Source organism: Amborella trichopoda, chromosome 4 (assembly GCF_054954075.1).
Source record: "Amborella trichopoda isolate Santa Cruz 75 chromosome 4, AtrichopodaSantaCruz75HAP2 v2.0, whole genome shotgun sequence".
Lineage (NCBI taxonomy): Eukaryota > Viridiplantae > Streptophyta > Magnoliopsida > Amborellales > Amborellaceae > Amborella > Amborella trichopoda.
The window spans coordinates 49445442-49472400 of NC_142339.1; the positions used below are offsets into that span (position 1 = coordinate 49445442).

A 26959-nucleotide genomic window follows, 5' to 3' on the forward strand; every position below is an offset into this window, starting at 1 on the left:
CATGTTAATCCTTATCATGATCGTATCTGTCTAGATCATTATCATCATTCTTATTAGGGTTCGGGTATAGGTCTAAATTTTGGACCCGAATACTAGTCGGGTATGGATTTGGGTCCAGTTGGACCTAACCCGTACCGGTAATAAGAGGGTATATGATGGCAATCATGTGCCTTTAAGCACGCACTAGGTGTTCATATTGTCACAATAGGACGTGACTAGTACCCGATCCGTTGCCACCCCTAAGGGAGGGGCGTGCATCTCATTAGAGCGAGCGTTCAAGCGATTAAGAAACAATCTCCGCTTTTGCAACATCGAAGGTGATCATGCAAGAAAAAGTTGTGTTTGTTTTTTTTTTAATTAATGAAAATATTTTAAACTTGAGGTAGGATTTTTGGGTCAAAAAATATAAGAGTTTATTTTGGTCCGGTGAAAATATCTTTTCAAGTGTATTATTAAAAGCGGTATAATTTCTCATGTTTTATTTTTATTTTTTATTTTTCTGATTTATTTTTTTCATTTCCCCATATCAAGTGGTATCAGAATGTATTAGCAAGATAATACAAGGCTTACAAGATCTAGACAACAAATTACAATATGAGGAACAAAAATATAAATAGGCAAATCCTAAGCATAGAAGATGTTGACAACAACTCAAATATGCTACAAATTTTGATTGAATAAAAAAATATGATTGTTGTGGCATGCGAAATACCACCATTTGAGCTCGATAGAAACATCAAGATTAAGTTTGGTATTCCAAAGTTTATTACAAGTTACACACCAAGCATTGGATTAATTGTTTATTGAAGTAGATAAAATATCAAGACAAATAGTGAGAATTCATCACCAATTATTGGAAATGCCTATGGAGGATAAGATGAATTCAGTCAAGCTTCTCCCAATCTTGGAAAATGATAAAATTATGTTGCAATTTTAATTTATTATTTTGTAAGAGATTGAAATTTAGACTTTTAGCCGACCCCAAATAGTTGGGGAAAGGCTCTGATAATGATGATGATGACGATTGAAATTTAGACTTTAGGATTATTTTGAAATTTTAGTTTTCTTTTAAAATAATTATATCTTTTTTTGTTGTAGTAATTTTAGTGGTAAAATTGGAAGATTTAATATAGGACATGGTTTCTATAAGTTCTTGGACTCATATCTAGAAATGTGCCCCCTCTTAATGGTGTATTTTTTAAATGGATAATTTTTAAGAAATTATAATTTCCAACATAGAGATTATTAATATGTAAAAAATAATTTTAAAAATAAAAAAAGATAAATTTTTTAAGTAAATATTTAGACCATTGATTTTAATTTTTTGTTGGTGGGACCACCATTTACATCCATCTTTGAAATGGGTGGTTTATGCCTTGGGGAACACAAACTTACGTTTGTGTCCCCCATCGTATATAAGATTTTGGAGAATTATTTGGTGCGTCCAAGCCGGAACATGTTACTATGTGGGCTTGGAGATCTACACCATCTACCAAAGAAAGTGTAGATCTATACCATAAATAATAGTCCTCCAAAGAACATGTAAAATCAACGGTTCAAATATTTTCTCTAAAAAATATTATTTCTAGTTTTTAAAATTTATTTATTTTTACATATTAATATTCTACATGTTAAAGATTATATATTCTCCAAAAATTTGGATTAAATTCTATTTAAAAAGTAAACTATTAAGGGTTCCGCATTTCTACATGTGTGTCTATACACTCATAGAAACCATGTCCTAGCACTTTTTCTTTAATATAATTAGAATCTTTTTGTAAGCAAGTTAAGGTTTTGGGATTATTTTCTTTTATAAATATACAAGTAGTAGATAAAAAAAAGGAGAGCAATGGGATTATTTTCTTTTATAAATATACAAGTAATAGATAAAAAAAGGAGAGCAAAAATAAGAGTTTACTCTAGTCACATGAAGACAAATATCTTTGAGTGGACTCCATGTAGACCCTAAAAGAGCATATAATCTCTTATATTTAATTTTTGCTATTTGTTTATTTTCTTTCCGATCTTGCATCTGAAATACATGCCCATTATCTCCCTCCCTCCTCCAAAAAAAAAAAAAAAAAAGGAGCCTTTTTAAAAGGAAAAAGTTTGTATAAAGATGCAAGCTCATAATGTAGAGCTACAGATGCACCTCAAAAATCCATCGGAAAGTTTTAATGTTGAAAAACCCTTTGATTGATCATCTCGACATCGAGATGTATGACCATGAAAACTAAAAAGATTTTAAGTCTAAGAAATAGTGTATTTTACAACATATTATCTATACCGTCCATTTTCAAGATTTTCATATGTTTATAGATCTACTTGATTTTAACCATTTTTGAAATTTAAAATTTTATAATTAGATATAAAAATAAATTTTGAGACAATTCTAAAAACATTTTATATTAAAATTATATACCATGATAAATTTTGGAGGTGCCCCTTACCTCTACAACTACGAATTCATTTGTATGCCAAATGCACCCTTTTTAAAAACACCCTCATTTAAACCCATATTTTCCACTTTCTCTCTATAAGTGAGTCAGGTACAAAATGTGCAGAACCAACACAACTTGAATAAAGGAATCGATCCTTTAGTGTTGGACCAACAAAATTTCAATATAAGCTAGTTGAATGCATTTTGTGCCAAATTAGTAGAGTTTGAATATCAGAAGCCAATTCAGGACATTTTTTGTTAGAAGACGGTCTAACACATTTTGTGTCAGGATCGGCATGAGCCTGTTCGACACATTTTTGTGCTGACCGGCACATGTTGAGCATCACAGTTTGAAAATGTAGGTTAATATAGAGGGGCATTTTGGTTTGAAAAATAAAGTTTTTACTTAGGGGTAAGTGTAAAAATTAGCATTGAGGTTAACAATGTGGTAGCAAGAGCAGGTTTTCGTAAAGAAAAAGTTTGTACAAAGACTCTAAACAATCAAACCACCACCAAAATTTTATTAGAAGAGGTTGTTTTGATACCCAAATTTCCTCAGATTGATTATGTCGATATCAGGACGCATGTGCATGAGAAAATAATGGATTTCAAGTTTTAAAACTAATGCATCTTGTAACGCATTTTTGGACCGTTAATTTTTATGATTTTCAAGTTTTAATCGATCTATACTAATTTTGAAGCTTTAAATTTGAGGAAAAATACATATATATCCTTTCTATCCGTTATATGAGTAATGATCCTATGAGACCCTCACACACCCATGTGTGTAGGACCCTAAACGATTACCATTAAATTTAGCACAGATCTCTAGAAAAGTAAGTCCACATCCATGTGATACCTTTTCTAGATATCTGTATCAAATTTAATGGTGATCATTTGGGATCCTACATAAGTGTGGAAGGCTCTTATATGATCATTACTCCCGTTATATTTACTGTTACTAGAAAAATACTTTTTAGTTTATGTTATTACAGATATATCCGCTTTTTGAACTTCATAACATTTTTTTAAAACCTATTTTTTGGTTTTTCAAAAACTTAAATTTCTAAATATTAGGTTTTTTGAAAAAACCAAAATTTAAGAAATTTTAGTTTTGAAAATCCCTACTTATATTTTGTATTTTTAAAAATAGTAAAAAATCTCTTCTATCCTCTCTCTAGCAAAATAAAGCAAATGATTTTCTTGCCTCAAGTGCTCTCCGTAACTCTATTTGTTAAATAAAGTAGTCAGTCATATTTGTTCACGGGCTTATTCTCGTTAAAAATGGACGTTTTCTAGAACAATCCACATACAGAGCGTATATGGCGGCTCCCAATTGTTGAGAGAGAGGGTTTATTTCTGTGTTCGTCTCTGCAACTTATAGGTTGTGGTTTCTCTTGGCATTAGGGTTTGCTATTTCGAGGCTTACAAGGATTTACCACTCCAAAACCCTAGTTTCTCAAGGATGTTATTCTCTCTTTCTCTCAAATGATAGATTTCATATGAAGCATAAAAAAACTTGACTGCAAAACCGTGGCTTTTAAATGCTTTCATATGGCCACTCTCATCCTATATTGACTGCGCGTTTGTTCAAGAAAGCGTTTGCTTTATTTCATCTGAGAGAATAGATAGACAGGAGAAGAGATTTTTTAGGATTTTCAAAAAATATACAAATATAAATTCGGATTTTAATAAAGGAAAATTTCATACACAACCTTAATTCTCCATCTTATTTCTTTGTAGACATTCTTTCCACTTTTTTTTCGAGCATAATAAAAAAATCTGTAAGGATTTTACCGCATCCCCTCATCTTTTATCTCCATCATTTATTCACTTTTTTACCATAAAAATAGCCCGAACAAACTTTTTTATATCATTTCAACCAAAAAATTATATCTTTTAACCCAAAAACGTTTCTAAAATATCTTATTATTATATATTTTGCCTTTTTAGCCTCTCAATGCCACGTCGAGGGCTCCCTATCTCTCATATTGGGTTAAAAAATAGCATAAAAAAGTTTATTGGGGCTAATTTTTATGATCAAAAGCGAATAAATGAGGGAGATAAGAGATGAAAGCGTGCGGTGAAATCCTTTTGGGATTTTTTTATGCCGCTAGAAAGAAAAATGGAATGAGGGTCTACCATGAAATAATATGGGGAATTAGAGTTCTGTATGAAATTTTTAAAATTTTGTTTTTAAAAAACTTAAAAAAATGTTATGTAGTTAAAAAAACAGATATATGTGATAAACGAAAACTAAAAAATATTATTGTAATAACCATAAATATAAAGAAAATTGTTTCATGTGGGCTGGACCGCACGACTACATATGTGGTCCAAAAAGTATAAATCATCCATCTTAAAAATGGGTGCAAGTAGGTGTTCCATCTAAAAACAATGGAAACTACTGGTCCAAATATTTTCTTACTAGAATTATTATTTTTAATTTTTAAAATTTATTTATTTTTTCATATTCATGATCTCCATGTTAGATATTACATGTCCTTAAAATTAATGTCCTTAAAAATTAAGTCCAAAAATCCATCTCAAAAATAGATTTGTTAATAGGCCCGCATTTTTACATATGCGAGCTTGGCCACATAAAAACCAGGTCCTAAATATAATAGATATGGGGAAGGTTTCTATACTTCCCCTACATCATAGAAGATCTATGCTTCCCCTACCATCAAGCCGTCAAATTTTGATCAAGAGAGTCACTCACCATTTGATCTTAGATCTGACGTCTCAAAGTATTTTATTTTTGGTTTTTTTAATTCAAATTTCATATATGTGAAATTTGGTACGTGTCATCTTCTTATTGGGGTGCACCTATAAAAAATATTAAAAATAATTTTTTGATAAAATATAATAACTAAAATACCTCTTGAATCTTTTAAGGGTATTTTGGTCCTTTTATTTTATTGAAAATATTTTTATATATATTTTTTGCTATGCGAATTTAATAGAGGATTGGACGTCCAAATTTTGGTGTCAAAATAGTTTATAAAAAAAAGTTTAAAAATAAAATGGTGTATAGACGTGAGATTGTGATTGAGGTAATCTTAGCCATCCATTCAGAATGAAAGGTTGGATAAGGGGAAGTATATAAGGTTTATGCTTTAGGGGAAGCAAGACAACTTGCCCGATAGATATATACATAATTTTTTAAAAATTTTATAGCTAAAAAAATTTATATAGTTTAATTGTTTAGAGCTTTGACTCTGTACACACCACACCTTTTTTTTCTTATGCAAAAATGTATCACACGGGCTGGACTTCTACAATATGCGGTCCCCCAAGGTATAAAATGCAAATATGTGGTCCATCTAAAATCAATTGAAACTAACGGTCCAAATGTTTTCTTAATATAATTATTGTTTCTAATTTGAAAAATTGTTTCATATGGGCTAGACAACATTTCTACAATATGTGGTCTAGAGGTATAAAGCATCCATCTTAAAATGAATGCAAATAGGTGGTCTATCTAAAAACAAGTGTAATTGTCCCATGGTGTCAGGATACTTTAGGTGGAACTTAGGTGATGATAGGTATGTATCTTTATGGCATCACAAATGGATGGGAGACTATCCATTGAAATCGATTTTCCTTGAATTTAGAAGGGATAGTCACCCGACTTGATCTGAAAGTTAGTGAGTGGTTGAACGAAGGGGCTATCTTACATCATGGAATATCTCCTTGGCATATAATCATTTGAGCAATGTAACATTTTCCCAATGGTGTGCTTTGATGGAGATGCTAGATAAAGTCTATATCTCGTTGAAGGCAGATGATAAAATGATTTGGGAGATTAAGAGTGATGGGATGTTCTCTGTTAAATTATATTACAATTTGTTCTTTCATGGTAGTTGGAGATGGTCCTGTCCTCAGATTTCTCAGATATGAAAATGACCTATCCCAAATAAAATTCAGGTATTTATTTGGTTGGCGGCTACTATTGACAATCTGATCAAAAGAGGAAATTTTTACCAAATGTTTGTCTTCTTTGCAAAGCAGATGGAGAGTCTGGTGCGCACATCTTCATCCGTTGCTCATTCACGGTAAGAATATGGTTTTGGCTCTTTGGGATTCTCGGGATCAATTTGATACTTCCCTCTTCGGTTGCAGGGATAGTATCACAATTTTCTATTTTTCATTTGCCAAAGACTGGAAAAATTATTTGGAAAATGGCAAAATGTGTCATTCTTTGAGAGGTGTAGAAGGAGAGAAATAGAAGGACATTTGAAAGGAATTCTTTGTCTTTTGAGAGATTATTAAATAACATCAATTTTTTGATTTGGTCTTGGCTGTCTTTACTAAAAGAGAGGTGGGGCATCTCCAAGGTTGATGTTATGGCTAATCTAAGCAACCTTTTCCTTCTTGGGAGTGTTAGAAATAGACCACGATGTATTTGGATTGCGCCTCTTAGTGGAAGTTTGAAGCTAAATTTTGATGGTAGCTCTCTGAAAAATCCAGGTGTAGCTGGGATTGGTGGTGTTTTACGTGATTCCTCAGGTAATATCCTATTCTCCTATGTTGATCCGATTGGGGTTAAAACTGCTGATTTTGCTAAATTAAATGCTTTACTGAGTGGGGTGAAAATCTTGATTGATAGGAATCTTAGTAGAAACTATTGGATTCAAAAGGATTCTTTAAATGTTATTAGATGGTGTAACAAAGAAGAGAAGGTCCCCTAGAAGAAGCTTCGATCCTTTTGATTGCAGGTTATGGATCTAGTAGTTTCTTTCACCCATATGTATCGTGAAGCAAATTCTTTGGCAGATTCTTTGGCTAAGGGTGATGCTTCTTTACCTTCTCTTGTTATCTCTAATGATGTAATTTCATTTTCTTTGTCAGCAATAAAAGTTACGAACATTTGTCGAAAAGAAGAAGCAACTGTTCAAATGTTTTTTGGAAAAATTTTGTATAGAACCTTAATTCCTTGTATTATTTCATACTAGAACCTTTTTCCATTTTTCAAACTTCTTAAGGATTTTACCGTACCCCCTCATATCTTATCTTCATCTTTTATTGTTTTTTTACCATAAGAATTAGCCCCAATAAATTTTTTTATTCCATTTCAGAAAAATGAAAAGAGGGTATACCATGAAATAATACGAGGAGTTAGGGTTCTATACAAAATTTTTCCATGTTTTTTAATATAATTATTATTTCTAGTTTTCAAATTTTTTTTGTATTCATAATCTCCGTATTAAAGATTGTATTTTCTCTAAAAATTAGGATAAAATTATATTTTAAAAAATATGTTTATTGCGAAGCCCACTTTGCGGGCTGCCGGCATAGGAACCGGGTCCTTCTAATTTGCAAGGTTTATTTTTTTTTTTATATTCACGAATTTTAAGAGGTGACTCATTTCTACATAGACTGATGGTAGCTGTGCCCTTTTCCAATAGAAAGGAGAATGTGGGGGTTATCTGTAATTTACCATTCCTCTTTGTGGCGACTGGAACATGCTATTGCTCTGTTTTGGGAGGTTTCAACAGAGTGAGGAATGGGGATTAAAGGAAAGTACAGAGAGAGAGAAGAATTACAGTAGGGGCAGTTGCTGTTACTTAGAGAGAGAGAGAAATAGGAAGTGACGAAATAGAAGAAGCTGCAGTGGGTTTGGCAGATAGAGAGAATGGCAGTGACCCTAGCGCCTGGTCTTTCCAGGAAGCTGAAGAAGGTATTAGAATGCAGAACTGATACTCCTGAATTGCTCGATTCTCTTAATGCTCTCTCTACTTTCTACGTCCAAAACAACCAGCTTGCAAGGAGAAACCTCAGATCTACTATCGAGAAAAGATCTCTTGCCATCAATGAAGAATTTCTACTCGCTTCTGAAGCTGCTCAAAAGGTATTTTATCCATGTCAATTTCGATCATTTCTGTTTTAGTTTCGCATTGATTTTGTTCAACCCTTTTTTTTTATTTCAAATTTTTGGATGTGATTTGATGGCGCGATATTTTGATCTGATTGCAAGTGTTTGGATTTCTATCATGGAGTAACGAATAGAGTTTATTTCTTTTTAATTTTAATTTTATGTTTTGTGAAGACTTGCTTGATTTTGGTCTCTTTTGTTGGGTGATCTGCTTTTGCTGAGAATTGGCGATGTGTGGTGATGAGTTTGATCTTTTGTTGCCCCATTTTCTTCCACTTCTGTTTTTGGTCCCGAAAGGGGATACAATGGATGAGTTTTTGTGGGATTTCTTCCATTTTCCATATTTATATTGACCATCTCATTTCTGGGATTATGTATTGAGAAAATGCTATGTGGGATTCATCCTTTTTTTTTTTAAAAAAAAAAAAATTATTTTCGCTGCATTTTTGTTTAGTTATAACTATCGGTCATCATAAATAAGACACATTTTCTCTGTTTTGGTGCATTTTTATGTAAGTTGCTGGCTTTTATTTTGATTTTTCTATTATTATTTCTGAGGTAGTAATTGGAGGGACATATCAGTTTTCTCCCATTTTCTATCTCAATTTCTATTAATTTTCTTTGTAGCAATTTCCTTTAGGGCATTTGTAGCATGATTTCTAGAGTTCTTTGACCGAAACTTCTTCGACATTTAGATTTCAGGTAAAGTCATTGTCATGTAAATAATTTCTATTTTCTCTTATTTTAGAGCTTTGATCCAAAGGAAATTGAATCAGATGAGTTATTCGTGATTAATCATTGCCCTTTGGGCTTTGAACCATTTCTAAATAAATATATTGTCCCATGTTTTTGTTTCTAGCAATGGTGGTTAACTGGTTAGAAATAGTAATTGAGGAGTGCTCCATATATAAGTTGTTATGAAAGCCCAACCTCTTGTGGTCAAAGGAGAATGACCTAGTAATCTATCGGGCTGCATGCCATTACCCATGCTTTTGAATCGGTGAGGATCCAAAAAGCTCCAAAATAATCCCCTGGCTGGATGTGGAACTCTGAAAAAGATCATCCATCTCGCCTGCATCTCAAAGTCTGATATGTCCTCTTTAACTGACAGTGGATCAATCAAATTATGGTGCTTTTTTGGCTCTCCAAATCCATTTTTGTTGTAGAGATCAATTTGCAGGTGTCTTAAGTGTTTTGGGGTCCTCAATAAATAAAGAAAATAGATTTTAAGGTGTATCTGCATAGGTTTATGGTGCAAATGAGGCCGTAAACTGGTCCAAAGTTAATTATAGAATAAGGAGGTGTATAGTAATATGAATGAGAGAATCCCTCTTATCCATCTAGGTGTTGAGGGTATTGCAAGTCTTGAAGAAACGGAAAACCTATGGAAACTGATAAGGGTTATTGATACAAAAAAGGAGAGTGGGCTTGCTGTTTGAGTACCATAAATATTGACGTAGGAGACCTTTTAGAGATAGCAAACTTGAATGGCATTGTTACGTAACATGTAATATAGACTGGTCATTGCCAAAAAGGTGGGAAACTTGGTGAGGGTTGCTTTTGTGGGTTGGACTGGAGAGGCTCTTGTCTTTTAGAGGGGCTTGTGTAGTTTTCTCACTGTGTATCATACGAGAAGTCTGGGTCTATTTTCAACTTTAGTTGGTAAGGTATTAAGAGGTTCCTTGTTAAGTGCTATTATAGGAATCTATTGGGATTCTCTATGATGAGAGGCCAAAGACACAGCTCTAGACTTCATTTGAATATCTTATTAGTCATATCAAGGAAATAGCTTTATATATCTTTATAGGCCATCATGAATTATTGTAGTGTTAAATGCTCATAGTCATATCAAAAGTTTCTCTATTTTCCAAAGACAAACAATAGTTTTTTTTATTTTCCCTTTCTTTTTTTTTTTTCTGTGGTGAGGGGTGTCATAGTGGCATTTTGGGGACAAGTGGTGTTCCAAAAAGTAACCACCTATGAATATGGTGTGCTGAGCTGGTACACCTATAATACTTTAACGGTTTTAAGAGAAAATAATTCTATGGCTAAAATCCTATGTGCCCATACGGTTCCTTAAACTTGCCATAGGATGAGATTCCTGACCTTTATGCATTTTAGCATGTGTTTTAAAGATTCTAGGGGATTATTGAGTGAGAAAGCTTTGAGCACAGTTTTAGTAATTTCTAGTAAGGTCAAAGGATTGTGATAGGGATGAGTTCAAATACGTTGACGGGGTCCTAGACCTTGTCTGCCCCGGTTTAGTTATTTTGGTTGGGGCTTTGAAACCCTCGATTGCTTGGTAAATCTTTATCCAAAATCCTTCAAATCAAAGCGCCTCTTTAGGTGATTAGTTCCTAATGTACTATCAATTTTTATATTTTATTTGCAATATATAAACATTACCCTATGACTACCATTGTCTAATGAGAAAACTTACTATATCGTGCCACCCACATGTTAAATATTTGACTGGCCTTTCCCTTCCGTTTGATCTAAATGGATAGTTTGGATGGCTTGAGTGAAATTGTCACAGAAGTGAAGAGAGGCCTGGGCAATTGGCTCTCATCTGATTGCCATCTCGCTTCCGTAGCTCACCCATCTAGGCATCTCTCTCTCTCTCTATGGCAATCTCCAGTTTGAGCTCTGTGTTTCATAATAAAAACCTTATCTCTCTCTAGCTCCAAAGCCCTAGCTGCAATTTTAATGATGCTCGAAGAAGATTATTTCTTAACGTGAACTAGAACCATCTCCATTGTTGTACAAATCTGAGCTCTAAGCTAAGACAGAGGAGTTTACATAGGACTGGAACCAAGGAATAAGTTTATCTCTCTCTAGACCCACCCTCCAAGAGCCACAAACCTATTTATCACTAGATTTGCCTGCTACAAGCGCCAAATCTATCTGTCTCTCTAGATCTGTGTTCACAAGCCACAAATATCTCTATTTCAGCAGAGTAAGTATAAGAGGGATAACAATGGTTGGAGAGAGAGAAAGGAGGGTGTGTCATTTTTCTTGGTCTATTGGCTTAGAGCCGGTATGTTTCATTTTTTCTTTTGTATCTGTTTTACATTTATCCAAGATTTCTTCCAAATGTCCATTTGGATTGTATAGCAGGGAAAGGCCAGTCACGGATTTTTAATATGCAGGTGTGGTACATGCTAAGTTATCCCTTATCTCGTGGGGTTTTCATAAAATGTTAGTGGGCATGCGAAGTTATATTTCTTTTCTAGGGAAATGATGAAGGTGGCGAGGTCTGTATGGAGATGGTGTTGCTCTCACTAAACTCTGGAGTCAGATATTTTGAAGAAAGATGCTACACATGACAGATAAGGGAGTAACTCTTTTTATTTGGGATTATAAAAGCAAATATAAAATAGAATTTAATGTCAACATATCATGTGGAGAGGAATCAAATTGTAATTTTTTTTTTAAATCATTCATGGATATATCAACTAATTCGATGGCCCTTTGCGGTCATGCCGGTCCTAAGGCCGGGTAAAGGAGGGGGGTTGTGTTAGGTAGGCAGCTAACTTAAAACTTTGCTGTAAATTTTCATGAATCTTGAATCATGCTAGAGTGTTTCCTATAAGCAACACTCTATGCCGGCTACATTCGAGAGAACTTAGGTGTGGCTTCAACAGGTGATAAGTGATTTGGTTCAAGTGGAAGGCTCTAAAAAGGCAAGGGGAATACCCAAAAGGATAGAGATGGAAGTAGTTAGAAAAGATGGGGGGGACTTATGGTCTTACTGAGGGTATGACCCTTGATAGAGCAGAATGGTAGAACATGATTCGTGTATCGACTCCAAATAGTTGGGATAAGGCTCTGACAATGATGATGATTCATGAATGTCTTAGTCTTACCTCAAACCACTTTTATCTAAACACAAAGATCTGAGTCTGAGAGTACATCTCATTAATGGTAAAATTTATCAATGACTGGAACTCCTCGTTTAACAAAAGTTCTTTTTGACATGCTTGTGCGATTTGACACCAAATTGTAAGTTGTACACCATAACTTTGAATGATTGTACCATTCTTATTCTTGTTTGAAACCTTGAGAATTCTTTGCACTAGTGGTCGAGCTTTTCATAGTTGTACACCTTGAATTTCGTTAGTCAAGTTTAAACTGTGCACCATCCAATGAAGGTTAAATGTTAAGCACATATCTTACACTGCATGTGCACTACCGGGTGAAGCACCATTAATATGATGATCCACCTGTGATGACATCAAGGAGGAAATTTTTTTTGGTGTACTTATTTATAAATCTCATAAATAACGTCATGAACATGCTTAGTAAGTGCGCTACCACCTTCCTCTCATGCTCCATGAAACAAACAATTTCAATTCCATCTTAAATCAATGATTGAAAGCTGCCACAATGACCAATAAAACATTACAGTCATTCTGATTCTTCTTAAATTTTTCTTGTTTCAACTTCTGTAGAGCTTTTTTCTTGTTCAACTTCATTAGAGTCGCAAGAAGAAGTGGATAAAAGGATAGACAAATGGATAATATATGGATGCTTAAACACCTGCATGGTTATTTTTCTTGTCTTTTTGTGCATAATTTGGCACTTTGGCCAATATGGGACTATTAAAGGGGGCTTTTGTAATGAGATTCGTGTGCAGCCCTTTTATAGGGTTGGATATAAACATTGGTGTCAAGTGTCTGGTACTTGTCTTAGGTGTCTAGTACCAATGTTTCAAAAGGCACTAGGCGGCACCCAGGCGGCCATGGGGATCAAGGCCCCCAGTCGAAAAAAAAAAAAATTGTTGAGTGATGACTGATAATGATTAATCCATAAGAATTTTTAATAATCCATAAGACCATAATCCATAAGAATTTTGATAATCCATAAAACCATAATCCATAAGAATTTTGATAATCCGTAAGACCATAATCCCAGTTAAAAAAAACGATCGAAGGCAAGAAGAGAATTTTGATAATCCATAAGACCATAATCCATATTTTCATGCAATGCTAAAACAGTAAATCCATACAAGCATACATTGATAGTCTGATACACTGTAGACTGTACACACAAAAGTTAAATGGTAGAACTAGAAATTAAAAATAAGAAAAAGAAAATATACAGAAATTCAGAAAATATAGAGTCTAGGACACAATAGTCAACACTCAACAGTCAACACAACAATCAATAGTCAACACTAAGAGTCTTCACTCTTCAATCATCATGATCATCAGAAGGAATAGGATATAAGCTTCATCATTTCATCAGAATCGAGGCTATCATCATCAGAGTTATCTCCCTCTTCAATATAACATTTGTCCTCCTCTGTTTCTTCTGAATCTGTCTCTTCTTCATCCTCTTCTTCTACCTCCCTCTTACTAGTATGTGCAGATGGGGCCCTAGGAGTCTTGGCTGATCTACCCTTTTCTATCTTTTTGTGCTTCCCTGAACTCAAATATTGTATAATTTCCTCCCTAGTAGCTTCAGGAACATTTTTACGCGGGGTAACATCCCCCTTAATACCGGCAAGGTATAAAGAAGAAAAATAATAATGAAGATTTAGTTGATGAGCTAGTTAAAAGATTAGCCAAGAAAAGGGGACAACTCCTAAAAATAGTTCTGACCAAGGAGCTATGGTTCTTCAGGAAGAACCTTTTTCTAATAATGATCTAGATAAAATGGAACAAGCTTTCAAAACAGAAAGTCTTGAAATAAATAAAATAGATTATGGAAAGAAATTTAGGCCTGTTTCTCAAACTAGAATGTATTATCCTAGGCCTACTCTTGTAGATCTCCAATTTGAGGAAGATTTAATTATAAGTTCTATATCCTATTCTGGAAGATCTATAGTAAATTGGAATATTGATGGAATGTTAGAAAATCAAATTCTTGATCTTATGAAACATAAGACCATGTATGCAACTGCCTGCAAAATAAACGGAAACCAAGATCAAGAAATAGCTAAAGCTATCATCTGTGGATTTACTGGATGGTTAAGAGGATGGTGGGACTACCACATGGACGAAAATACAAAAAATGAAATTTTAGGTGCCACTAAGCAATGGGCAGTCAAAAATGAATTTGGTCAGGATATAATAAATAATGAAAGTGATGCTGTTAATACTCTTATATATACAATTACACTCCACTTTGTAGGGAGTACTGCTTTGCTTGACGCTAGGTCTGAAGACCTACTCTCTAATTTGAGATGCCCGACAGTATCTCATTACAAGTGGTATAAAGATGTGTTTTTCTCTAGACTCCTTTCTAGAGAAGACAGTAAGTCAGACCATTGGAAAGAAAAAATTATTGCAAGTCTGCCTCATCTTTTTGCTGAGAAAGTCAAGACGCGGCTCAAAAATAAACATAGTGGAATTATTCCATATTCTTTATACACTCTAGGGGAATTATCTGCGGAAATATGTGCAGAAGGCCTTGCTCTCTGTACAGATCTGAAATTAAAAAGACAGCTAGAAAAACAAAGGATGACTGGAAGAAAAGAATTAGGAGACTTATGTGAACAATTTGGGTCTAATACCCTACCTTCTTCCAAAGATCCTGGCAAGAAAAGGTCTAAAAATAAAAAATATATCAATAGGACAGGACTTAATAAAACCTCTATCAAAGATAAACTTCTAAAAAATTTTCCCCTAAAAATGCCTCTTTTAGAAATAAGGGAAAAAGGAGAATTCCAGTTTGTTATAACTATGGCAAAGTAGGACATTATAAAAATAAATGTAGAGTTAAGAAAAAGATAAAAACTAGATATTAATATTAAAGAGCAATTGTTGATATATTACAAATTAATGAAGAATCTTCTGAAAGTTCTTCCGATTCTGATATGAAAATGCTAACAGGAGAAATCAGGGATGAAGAATTAATCTTTAGTCGTTCAGACTTTGATTATAATAATGATAATCCTGAAACTACATGCTTTTGTAATACCCTTGCTAAAGAAGAGAATCTGATTATAGACTTAATTGATAAAATAACTGATCCTGAAACTAAGCGAGAAGCTTTAGTCCAATACATACATATAGCTAAGACAAATAATAAATCTTCTACTTCTCTCGTACATACCAGAGAAGACTATAGTTTTGCTGATATCCTCAGAAGAGTAGAAAATAAAAAGGAATATAATAAAGAGCCTTCTCTTTCTGAACTAAGACATGAGATAAATGAGGTTTGTAATGAATTAATAAGTTTAAAAAATAGAGTACAGATTATAGAATTAGTTTCTAACCCCTTAGAAGATAACCCTATTAATGAACCCACTAATGATGAAATAGAATTTAATGATATTATAAAAAATTATAAAAATCTTCTGCCCCCCCCGAAAAGAAAATACTATAAACACACGCTAGGCGTTGGCATTGATGAGGCCATCCAAAAATGCCAGCTTATCTGACCATTCTGTTGTTTGTTAAGAAAAAAGACTGTGATCAATCAGTCATTGCATAACACCTCTGCAAGCATAGAAAAGAGAAAGGAGGTAGAAGGAGAAAGCAAAGGTCACTCCTTAGCAGTCATAGAAGAGAGGGGGAGAAGCGGGAATAAGGAACAAGGTAGGAAATCTCTAAAATTTGAGGGGAGTTTTTCTTTTATAGGAATCCACAATTATTATTTTAATGTTTCTTCAGAATATGGGAAGGGGTGACTGGCTGGATGACCAATGAGTTGGCATTTTGGTTGGTCATATCAACGTCTTCGGTGATTCCAGCAATTGCCTATGTATATGCACACAAAAGGAGACACACACACACACATACACGTGCACACACACATTATGCTCACTATCACAACAAAATAACGAGCATTGCTGAGTGAAATCAAAATTCAAATATTATGACATAGGTGTCCTACTGCACAAAAATTGCAAGAATTCATTGCATAAAAAATCTGGCAAGTACAGGCAGAGAATCCAACAATGCAGCATAGTTCCAAGTAAGAACTCATAAGTATTTAATCATGGTGGTACCAGTAAGTAGTAGGGTTTAGGAACATGGAGTTTGAGCTGCATCCCTCTTCTCTATGTTTTATGGTTTACATGATGAAAAGCCTAATAATAAAATAAGGACAAGTATACAAAGAGACCATTTACTTTTAGTACAAGGAGGTCACTCACAATGACTTTTGCCTGTCAAATTTAAATAAGATGATTGCAAGTGTGTCATTGACTAAACTTAAAGTTCAAAAAAAAAAAATCTTGAACTTTGTAACATACATCAAGCTAACCAATTTGACATCTAATGGCTAGGAGTGATTGTGACCACCTTGTAATAATGATAAATGGTCTCATAGTATACAATCCCATAAAATAAAAGAGGATTGTAACTTCTTTCTATTTGTATTCAACATTTTCTTTGTGGGGTATTTACCATTTTAGAGATTCTTTTAGCACACATTTGTTGTGCGGGAAAGTAGTCTTTAGGAGAGAATTTTCCCTTTGGACCATAGCTTACCCATTTTTATTTCATGGGAAAGAGTTGAACTTTATACGACTTGGGAAACTGCTACAGTGTGCCGAAAACTCCCCTCTAGTTTATTTTCATGAGAAAGTACTTTTGTACTTAATTCGTTATGACAGCACTTGCCCATGTGACGAAGCTTTCATATGGGAAAGCTCTCTCTGGAGAGAGCTTTCCAATCGAACAAGCTTGTTCTTATCGTGAACATCTCCTCCTCTATTTGTGTAGTTGCTTTTGCGAGTTGATTTAACAATTTGATGTGTTTTTGATCCTGTCGTTATGTATGAACATTCCCCTTCTTCATTTGGGTTCCCCCCTTCTTTTATTTATTTTTAATTTTATTCTTTATGTTTGTTTGGAGAGGGAAGTTTGGTGTAAATGGTGGGATTTGTTTTATTTGATGCAGGCATTGGATAGAGTAGAGGAGGAAGTTAATGTGTTGGATGAGTGTTGTGACAAGTAAGGACATTTTCTCTTAGCATTTCTCATTTGTACCATTGTTCTGTGTGTGGACTCTTTCCATGTTTCAAGTGAATTTTGCATCCTGTCATGGTTAATTATATTGTAAACAAGTTGATTATGGCAATTGGGGAGTTCCTTCTCTCTCCACTGTCTCATACTTGGGGTTACGTATCTCGTTAGAAAGTATGCAGCCTGGAATTTTACCCTACTTAAATATATGAACTTATCATGCATTTACCTTATTGGCCACTGGGTCAATAATATTCTGTTTTTCTATGAAAAGTGAAAAAAGGTGTTTGGAAATGTATAATGCATTATTATTTGAGTGCTAAATTGGCTTCTGTTTGTGCAGGATAGCCAAAGCATTGAACAGCTGCAATGCAACTACAGGTGACATAATTAGTACAACAGAGAGGCTCAAACAGGAGCATGAAAATACCACACAACGTCAAGAGATTATATCATGTTTTCTTCGAGATTATCAATTATCTAGCGAAGAGGTTGCCATTACTCAGTCCCCCATTGCAAATTTTGTCTATTTAAATCAAATTTTTTGTAGTTGGCCCATGGATGTCTTGGACTTTCGGTTTTCAGTTCTGGAAGTTCTTAAAAAAACTGTTGTTATTGTAATTTCCAACCTGATGGTGGTGACCATGAATTTAGGTCAATGCATTGAGAGAGGAAGACTTGAATGAGAACTTTTTCAAGGCACTGGCTCATGTTCAAGAAATCCATGCCAATTGCAAAATGTTGCTTCGGACCCATCACCAGGTAGTTCCTTTTTATTCCCTTAGATGATGGTTATTACATTATTCTGAAGAACTCAATGGGATGATGTTTGCAAAACATGTTTATCTCTAGATTTCATTTCTTCCTTTGTAGATGACATATTTGTAATGTGTTTTCTTGGCATGATTTGAGAAAAACATTTGTATATCCAGTGACTGAACCATGGAAATTTCAAATTTATGTTTGTGTAGCCTCTAGGACTCTTCTGTGTAGCTGAAGTGATGATTAATGCCTTTTCTGTGTGAGTTGATATTTATCACACTAATGCAAGTTGTAATTGGACCTTTCTGGACAATATACTGGTACAAGCCCTTGATGTACTTGGTTAATTTCCCCTTTTTTCTTGCTAGTTTCAATAGAGTATCGCAACATACATCAACTTGCACCCAGAGTGCAGAATCCTGCTTCTAACACAGGTTGATTAATCAAAAAATAAAAAACAGAATGCTAAAAAAGAAGTCGGTTGGCAAAAATTAAACCTAGAATACCTGTATAATTATTGCTAATTACATTTCAAAACAAATTATTGCTAATTTCATTGGAATAACACTTTGACGAAGAGAGATGGTTTCCTCAATGGGGCATTGGCTTAGAAGGATTATGATGAAGGTAATGGAATGAGTTCAGAGTTGAGAGTGTTTTGAGGCTTCTAAGATTAGATGATTTTGCTGATAGGCTAGCAATAATGATCGTAGATTTGAATGCCTTTGTATTTGTTTTAGAAAATGTACTTGTATTTTTTAAAGTCTTTTCTGGTTTTTTGTTTTATTACTGGTCATAAAATCGTTTTGTGTATTGAAAATAATGTTCTCTCTCTTTGTAGAGTAAATTCGTGAACTCTACCCTTCTTGAGTAAATAACCTCCAGGATCTTTTCTTGTTAGATAATTCTTTGGTTATAATGTCAATATTGGTTCTCCCATGGATTTTGATATTCACATCAAATTTTGTATTTCCAGCGTGCAGGTTTGGAACTTATGGATATGATGTCTGTTTATCAAGACGGAGCTTATGAGCGCTTGTGCAGGTGAAATGAATGTAGTTCTAAAGTAAGCCTTAGGTGATTGGTTTTTTCCCCTAGGTGCCCTATAATGAAAGCAGCTATCAAACATTTATAATTCAAAATTCCTTTTTTTTTTTTTTTGGTTGGTTACTTTGAGGTAAGTTTCTACGGCAGTTTTATGGGTATTCTAGGGATATGCTTTGTTGTAGGTTTTCCAGTTCTTGAGTGTGTTCTTAGCAAGGGGATGGCCATGCACAAACACATGTTAGACTATCATGCTATTTATTAATGATCTTTATGTTCTTATTACCAGTACATTCTTTCTGTTCTTATCAAAATGCATTAATACATTGTTAGTAGAGGTACACCTGATTATGTGGAAATGCAATTTTTATATCCTTTGTGTTGCTTGGTAGAAGGGTGGGTTCCTCATCCCATGGTATATATGAAAGGATCTCCTGTGGGATAGTTATGGAGAACATAGGTGATGAACGGCACCAGTTTTTAGAAGGGACCATGGCACATGAGCTTGCATCCTCAGGGTTCATCAAATGGGAAACCGTTTATGTCTTTAATAGTCAAAATTGATAATACTTTTAAATCTGATGTGAATTTTTTTAAAATTCTTGCTATATTTACACTTTGCCATGGATTCTCAAGATCTTGAACTTCTTTATTATCCTAGAGCATTCGAATATTTCTTATCCATTTGGATGAATAATAAAATATAATATAGAGATTATTCACATCATTTTGGTGGTATCTGTAGCACAAAATTGCTTCTTGTTGCCTATATGTAAATTGTTTTCTATCTTAAGCTCTTTACTTAATGCTATACATTGCTCTAGTTTGATTGATTTTCATTAATTCACTTTGATTGTTTTCATAATCTTTGTTATTGGGAAAATTTATGTGCTTATCCTTTGCCCTTCACTTTTGTGTATTGTTGTTTTTTAATTGTTTACATTCTCTATTGCCAAAGTCTATGTCTAATGAAGTAGGGTCCTATGTTATCTAGCCAAACATTTCATAATGAATATATTGAGTATTGCTCATAGAATTCATATTAATTTAAAATTTTTCTACTTATTTCTTAATGCGATTTTGTTGCTGTAAATGCGGCTGTATGCAATTTTCTTCATAAATACAGATGGGTACAGGCTGAGTGTAGAAGATTGGGTGATAACGATAATCCGGAAGTAAGTGAGCTTTTGAAGACTGCTGTTCGCTGCCTGAAGGAGAGGCCTGTTCTTTTTAAGTACTGCGCAGAAGAGGTATGCTTGTATAGACACTGCAAAGTCACCATCCAATAGTGGTAAAAATAATGTCTGAAAAGGAAATGTTGAGCTTTGAGTAGTTTAAAAGGTTGAATATTAACATGCCTTCAGGTGGCAAACATGAGGCATAATGCATTATTCAGGAGATTCATAAGTGCTCTTACACGTGGGGGACCAGGAGGCCTTCCTCGACCTATTGAAGTGCATGCTCATGATCCTTTGCGTTATGTTGGTGATATGTTGGGATGGCTACATCAGGTCAGCATACTTACCTTTTTTATATTAAATGGATTGTATTCCTCACATACACCATATTCTTATGGACCATGGAAAACTGTACAAGTGTTTATCGACACTGATCGCACTGGCAGATGGTTGGAGCTAAGCTCCTGCCTGCACGAATTTCCCCTTGGGGCCACACCCCAGTTGGAGATTAACTCCTGCTGGGGCGAATTTCCCCTTGGGGCTACATCCCAGTTAAGATACAACGATCTGTCATGAAGATGGACAGTTTGTGTAGCCTTAGACTATTGTTTTGTATACTCTATTGGACTAGGTATATTTTCCATTCTTAATTATGGGGCACTGACTTGCATTTCTTTTTCTTTTTGAGAAGGCTTTGGCATCTGAAAGAGAACTTGTACTTGTACTGTTTGATCCGGATGCAATAGTTGATACAGGACCAACTGCTCGGCGGTTCACCAAGGTCATGGATATTGATTTGATGAAAGGAGATTCTGACTTAAGATTTGTTCTTGATAGAGTATTTGAAGGAGTGTGCCGCCCATTTAAAGTGAGAGTTGAACAAGTTTTGCAATCTCAACCCAGCCTTCTTTTGTCATATAAACTCACTAACATGCTAGAGTTCTACAGTTACACCGTAAGTAGTTCATATATGTTTGTGCTTGGGTTCAGTATGTTATATAATCCATTAGTATGCTACAATTTGATGGACTATGGAAAGCCACAGTCCGTTGGGCATCACTGCCCATTGAAAATAATGGATGGTAGATGGAGACAGTTGCACCACCAAAGGCATGCCCCCCATGATGGGTTCCACCCTCCCTCCGCTGTCCATGAGATGATTGGGCGGTGATGATTCCAATGGACCGAGGTTTCCAGAACTCTATTGGTTTATACTATGTTTCCATATACTCCTTGTGGTTAACCATTGAGATGTTGCAAGTTTCTTATCTCTCTCGCTTCTTCATTTCAATAGTTTGCAGACTTGCTAGGGAGAGAGACAGCCCTTTGTAATACGCTTTGGCATCTCAAGGATGCAGCTAAGCAGACTTTCTTTGACATTCTGAAAACACGAGGGGACAAGCTCTTGAGATATCCTACCCTCGTACCAGTTGATCTATCCCCTCCGCCTACTGTAAGAGAAGGAGTTTCAGTTTTGCTTGAATTGATTGATACAGATAACAGCATGATGGTATCTGCTTCAGGAAAGAAGCCCAACTTCGAGCCAGTCATATCTGCTTTATTGGACCCTATCGTTCAGGTATGCGTACATTTCTCCTTTTCTTTAGTGATTGTTTCCTGATGCTTTTGGCACGGTGAAGCTCAGTAATGGTGCGTTCCATTTGAATTGATTTCTTATTTGTTTTCCATACGCTCTTTGGAAATTCAAATTCAGTTCTATGTTAAAAAGATCATAGATTTTTACCACACACATGTTTATATCATAAACTTTGGTACTTGTCCAAAAGAAATGTTTTAGAAACAAAAGGTGATGCTTAGATTTCTGAATTCTGAATTTGAACTTTGGGTTTGATGCTTATGACGTCATTGCAGATAATGGACAATCTTAACTGCTTTTATTGGGTTTGGCTATTGGATGTTTTTTCTGTAGGAGTGACTATGTTATAGGTTTCTTTTTAGGAGAATGTGTCTGTGGAAAATTGGGGATATCAGTTACCAATCTCATGTAATAGATTATTGGCGACGAAGTTCCAGTTTTTGCAGTTATAAATGATTGAACTGTTTTTTTATGTATCTGGTTTTAAGTCATTATATCAGAATATTTATTGATGGAGACCATTTAGTTTTCACAGGATATTTGTGCATTTGATACCTTGGTATGGATTCCTTTTCTCGTCGACGCATTCCATGGCATAAGTTGTAAATAATCTTAAAACTTGGATATCAATGCATTGTGATTCAAGCTAATATTGGATATTCCTCTGATGGAGTTCAGCAATTAAGTGAAGTGAATTATTGAATAGCAATGTGGGGGCTTAGAACTTTCAGTCTGTGACTGTTCAGTTTGCATGTCTGTATTTTATTAACCTGAATTATGGAAAGTGGGTTGAGTATTATAGTCTTCTTTGAAGCCTTCTTTTTGATTGGAGCATTGAAATGCATGATAATTCAATTTTTTCTCTCTTTTTATGTGCTAGGTTTTCTATCATGGTTTTTTTCATTTTCCACCATGTGATGACCCATTCTTTGGTTTTGTAACTGTGAACTGCATAGATACTGGCACATAAAGTAGTCTCATAGTGCAGTTTATGCTTGCTATTTCCTGATTTTTTTCTGTCAATCCATTTTACCGTTAATGTTGTAGATGTGTGAGCAAGCTGCGGAGTCTCATAAATCCAGAGGTGCTATTCAGTCATCTAGGAGACATAGAATGAGTTCTGATTCAAGTCATCTTACTAAATCTCCTTCATCGGTCGATGCACTCTTGGGAAACAATAAGTCAGTACCATCTTCCCAGGTCAGTACCTGTTCATCTCTGTCTTGTTTAGTTCCTTGTATTCTTTGGTACAATCATTTGCTTTTCACAAGCAGAATCATGTGTTTAGTTCCTTGTATTCTTTGGTACAATCATTTGCTTTTCACAAGCAGAATCATGTTGGTGCAGAGTGGCTGCCTCTTGAATTTGTGATTCTTTATGTTAGTAATTATTGGCCCTCTATCTAACTTGGACACGCTTTTCAATGGTTCTTGATATGTGTTGACATACCAAGGACACAATGTGCCTAATCCTTTAGAAAGTCAGACTCTTCTGCTTACCTTCTTTTATTTTCGTTTTCTTTTTGTGGAAATGTTGGAAGTATTTACACCCCCCCCCCCCCTCCTCCCCCCCCCAACCCTCATTTTTTGATTCTCTATATATTGTCAGCAGATACGAAACACAGAAGGCCCATCCAAGATTTTCCTCATCAATTGTTTGTCAGCTATTCAACAACCTTTGCTAGGACTTGATGTTGCTGCAAAGTATGTGAGCAACCTTAAAGACATGATCAAGGTCAACATCAATGCACTAGTCGATAAAGAGGTCAATTTTATTCTTGAGAGATGTGGTTTGTTAGATAAGATGGCCTATATAAGAGACTCAAATACAATGGAAGGCAAAGAAGACATTGTGATCTTGGCTGAAGTCGAAGGAATGGAGCCAACTGTGATATCCGAATGTTTGAGAGCTTTCTTCATGCTCTTGACCAGTAGTGAAGGATCTCTTCCTGAGTTTGAGCAGATGCAGGTCCCTCAACTGAGAACAGAAGCATGTGTGCTTGTAGCAAGGGCTTTATCAGAAGCATATGAACTCATATACAATGCGATTACGGATCCTAAGAACCAGTATCCTGATCCAAAGTCCATGCTGAGGCACCCACCTGATCGAATAAAGACCATTTTAGGAATTTGATGTTTTTTGTATGAACATTGTGGTGTGTGTGTCTGTATGAGAGATTATTTTTTGTACAATTTCGATGAAATGAAATAACAAAATGTCCATGTCGAGAGAGAGAGAGAGAGGTTTGTGGGTTAGGGTGGAGAGAATGAGTGAAATGCGAGTAATAGTGTTGGGCTGTTTGTTAAACGTTCCTAGAAAAAGGTATGGCTTTGTTGTGTTGTTTTCAGTGCGTGCGTCAAGGGGGGGGGAGAGAGAGAGAGTTGTATATGTCTATTTTTTTTATGATTTGGATGATACACATTTATGCAGGGAAAGCTTTGTGTGACCTCAACATTTTATAAATTGCATGTGATTGCACTTTTCAGCCTTTCGATCTTAATCTACGGCTAGGAATGTTCATGTCACAATGTCATGCTAAGACATTGTTAGATTTTAACTTATTTTTTACAAAAAAAATTTGGCTGAAATTTGGGGTGGCCCATCTTCTTAGTGGGGGCCCCACAGCAAAAAAAAATTATGAAGGTAAAAAACCATTAGGTAATTTTTATCAAATGACATATGCTGTATTATTTTTAGAGAAATGATTCTATAAGATCTTTCTCCACCCATATGTGTAGGATTGTAAAAGATCATCATTAAATTTGGTACGAATCTATAGAAAAGTCCAATCCCACATTTATGTAATAATTTTTATAGAGATTCGTGTCAATTTTAATAGTGATTCTTTAAAGTCCTATACAGATGGGTGGAAAAGGGTCTTATAGGATCATTACTCTTATTTTTATAATGATCATTTATGTCAGATATATAAATATTCCAAATTCCGCTGCAAATGATTTATGGAATAAAAATTAAAATAAAACACTCTAAGCCATTGGATCAAGATCTGATGCTCCAGAGCCAACTTGTGACATTGTGACTCAAGCCATCTACTTAGATATGAAGGTTGAGATCAGGCGTTACATATAATATACATTTGGGTAGGGTTACATATAATATACATTTGGGTAGGGTTACGTGGAAGGTTTTCTCATTTATATATGGGTGTAGTTTGTATTGAGCTTAGGCTCTAAACAATCAAATTAGAGCCTACCTTTAAATAGTGTTGAGAAATGTGGTTTTAATATTAAAAATCATTGTGATAGCCTTAAGATATATTTATTTATTTATTTATAAATTTTAAAGTTAAAAAAATAGTGTAGATTGATAGATCTATGAAAACTTGAAAATCTTAAAAATTGACGGTCCAAAATTGTGTTACAAAATACACTATTTCCAAAACTTGAAATCCATTTTTTCCTCGGCTCTATATAAACTTTTCCCTTTATTTATTATAATATTGGGAGAAAGTTTATGCGAGGCATCAACCTCGTCTTATAAATGTAAAGCACAAGTCATAATCCCATCGAAAAATGTTTGATATAACAGTTTATCTCGACCTCAAGACGTATACAATATAATGCATCTTAGAACACATTGTTTTTAACGTTCACTTTTAATTTTTCTATTTGATTTATATGATTTTTGGACCATTAAATTTCATAATAAGAGGTAGAAATAGATTTTCAAGCTAGGTTGCATTTGGTTTGTCCCTAGAATAGCAAGAAAGCGTGAAAATGCGCCTTTGATTCCTCAAAGTAGACGCATGATAGGGCCAGGAAAACCAACGATTATGGAAAAATTGGACTGGATTGGCAAAATGGACCGAAAAAGAAAAAAATCAAAATAAAAAATGACAAAATAATAACAAGGGTGTGGGAACTAGATGATCACATGACTGATTCCCAATCGGGAACGTCGGTTTTTGAAACATTAAATAGTTTGAATTCTTTGGCATCAATTCACTATTTAAGGCTTAGCTAAGAGCAAAACCAACTGGGCCTAGGCCACGGGGTTACATCCCTAGGGCCTTTGGGATGGTCGTACGCGTCTATTGGTAAACAAAATTAACACCTTCGCCCAGCCTCTAACATCCTCTGATTCCTTTGATTTTCGATGAGATTCACATCGTTCGAAACAAAAATCCCAAGGAGTGGGGTTTATATAAGGCATCAAGTTTAAACAATCGAAGTAAGGTGCACTTCAAAACTATTGCAGTTTCAGTTTGGAAAAACCTTACAATAGCATCAAAATATATTGTCATTTTAATTATGAAATTTAAAACTTCTAAAATAGTGCAGATGAAGCAAATTTATAAATTACTAATTTTTTTTTAAAATGAACGGTTCAAATAATACATTATATGATGAGTGTTTTTATTAGTTGAAATATATATATATATATATATATATATATATATATATATATATATATATATATATATATATATATATATATATATATATATATATATATATATATATTTATATCCATATATTTTGAAGCCCAATTTGAGGGTATTTTTGAGTCGAAACAATCTTCCCACTGAATTTTTGAGACGCGCCTTAATTCCAGGTGCAAGATTGACACCGTGTTGTCCATTAAATAACCGCCGCCCCCCTTAATAAATTTCATTCACGAGTTTTACCATTATCAGCCTTGTAGGCCTTGTTTTTATGAGAGAGATCAAAGGACCACCATTGGTGACAAGGGAGATCACCTTTCCTTTAATCACTGCCATGTCCTTGAATTCCAAGGGATGGCACATGATACTTACCATCATGCATGTCAGATATCTACAACCGAACTAACTGCCACAATAAATTAATTATAGGACCCTAGTTTTGTCTTAATACCATTCTGTACTAGAATTAGAATTGAAATTTTCCTCCTTTTCAAAAGATTATATACTCCAGCTGGTGCATGCACCTAGGACCTCAGATATTAGAGATGTAACCTTTCCAACCTTGAAAAAAAAAACAGATTGTTCATATTTTATGAGTGTATGTATAAAAATAAGGTTCTAAAATTGTAGGGAGATCATCTAATTTTTAGATGGTCGATCTAAGTGTTTTAAAACTCAAATTTTTAAAGTCTTTAGAAAATACTCATCTGGTGATTCTAAAGTGGAAAAAAAAGTCT

At 34.5% G+C, this 26959-nt stretch overlaps 1 protein-coding gene across 2 annotated transcripts; it reads left to right on the top strand.

The window, feature by feature from the left end:
- Window positions 1-8056: 8056 nt before the first annotated feature.
- Window positions 8057-24305, top strand: LOC18429007 (oligomeric golgi complex subunit). Of its 2 annotated transcripts, XM_006838309.4 has the most exons (11): window positions 8057-8294; window positions 17172-17224; window positions 17580-17727; window positions 17891-17998; window positions 18975-19042; window positions 20169-20292; window positions 20407-20553; window positions 20912-21175; window positions 21515-21799; window positions 22865-23017; window positions 23429-24305. In XM_006838309.4, the coding sequence occupies exons 1-11, from the start codon at window positions 8079-8081 to the stop codon at window positions 23948-23950; spliced, it is 2088 nt and encodes a 695-aa protein (XP_006838372.1). In that variant the 5' UTR covers window positions 8057-8078; the 3' UTR covers window positions 23951-24305. The 2 variants fall into 2 exon arrangements, with proteins under 2 accessions (XP_006838372.1, XP_020520068.2); XM_020664409.2 differs by lacking the exon at window positions 17172-17224.
- The last annotated feature ends 2654 nt before the right edge of the window (window positions 24306-26959 follow it).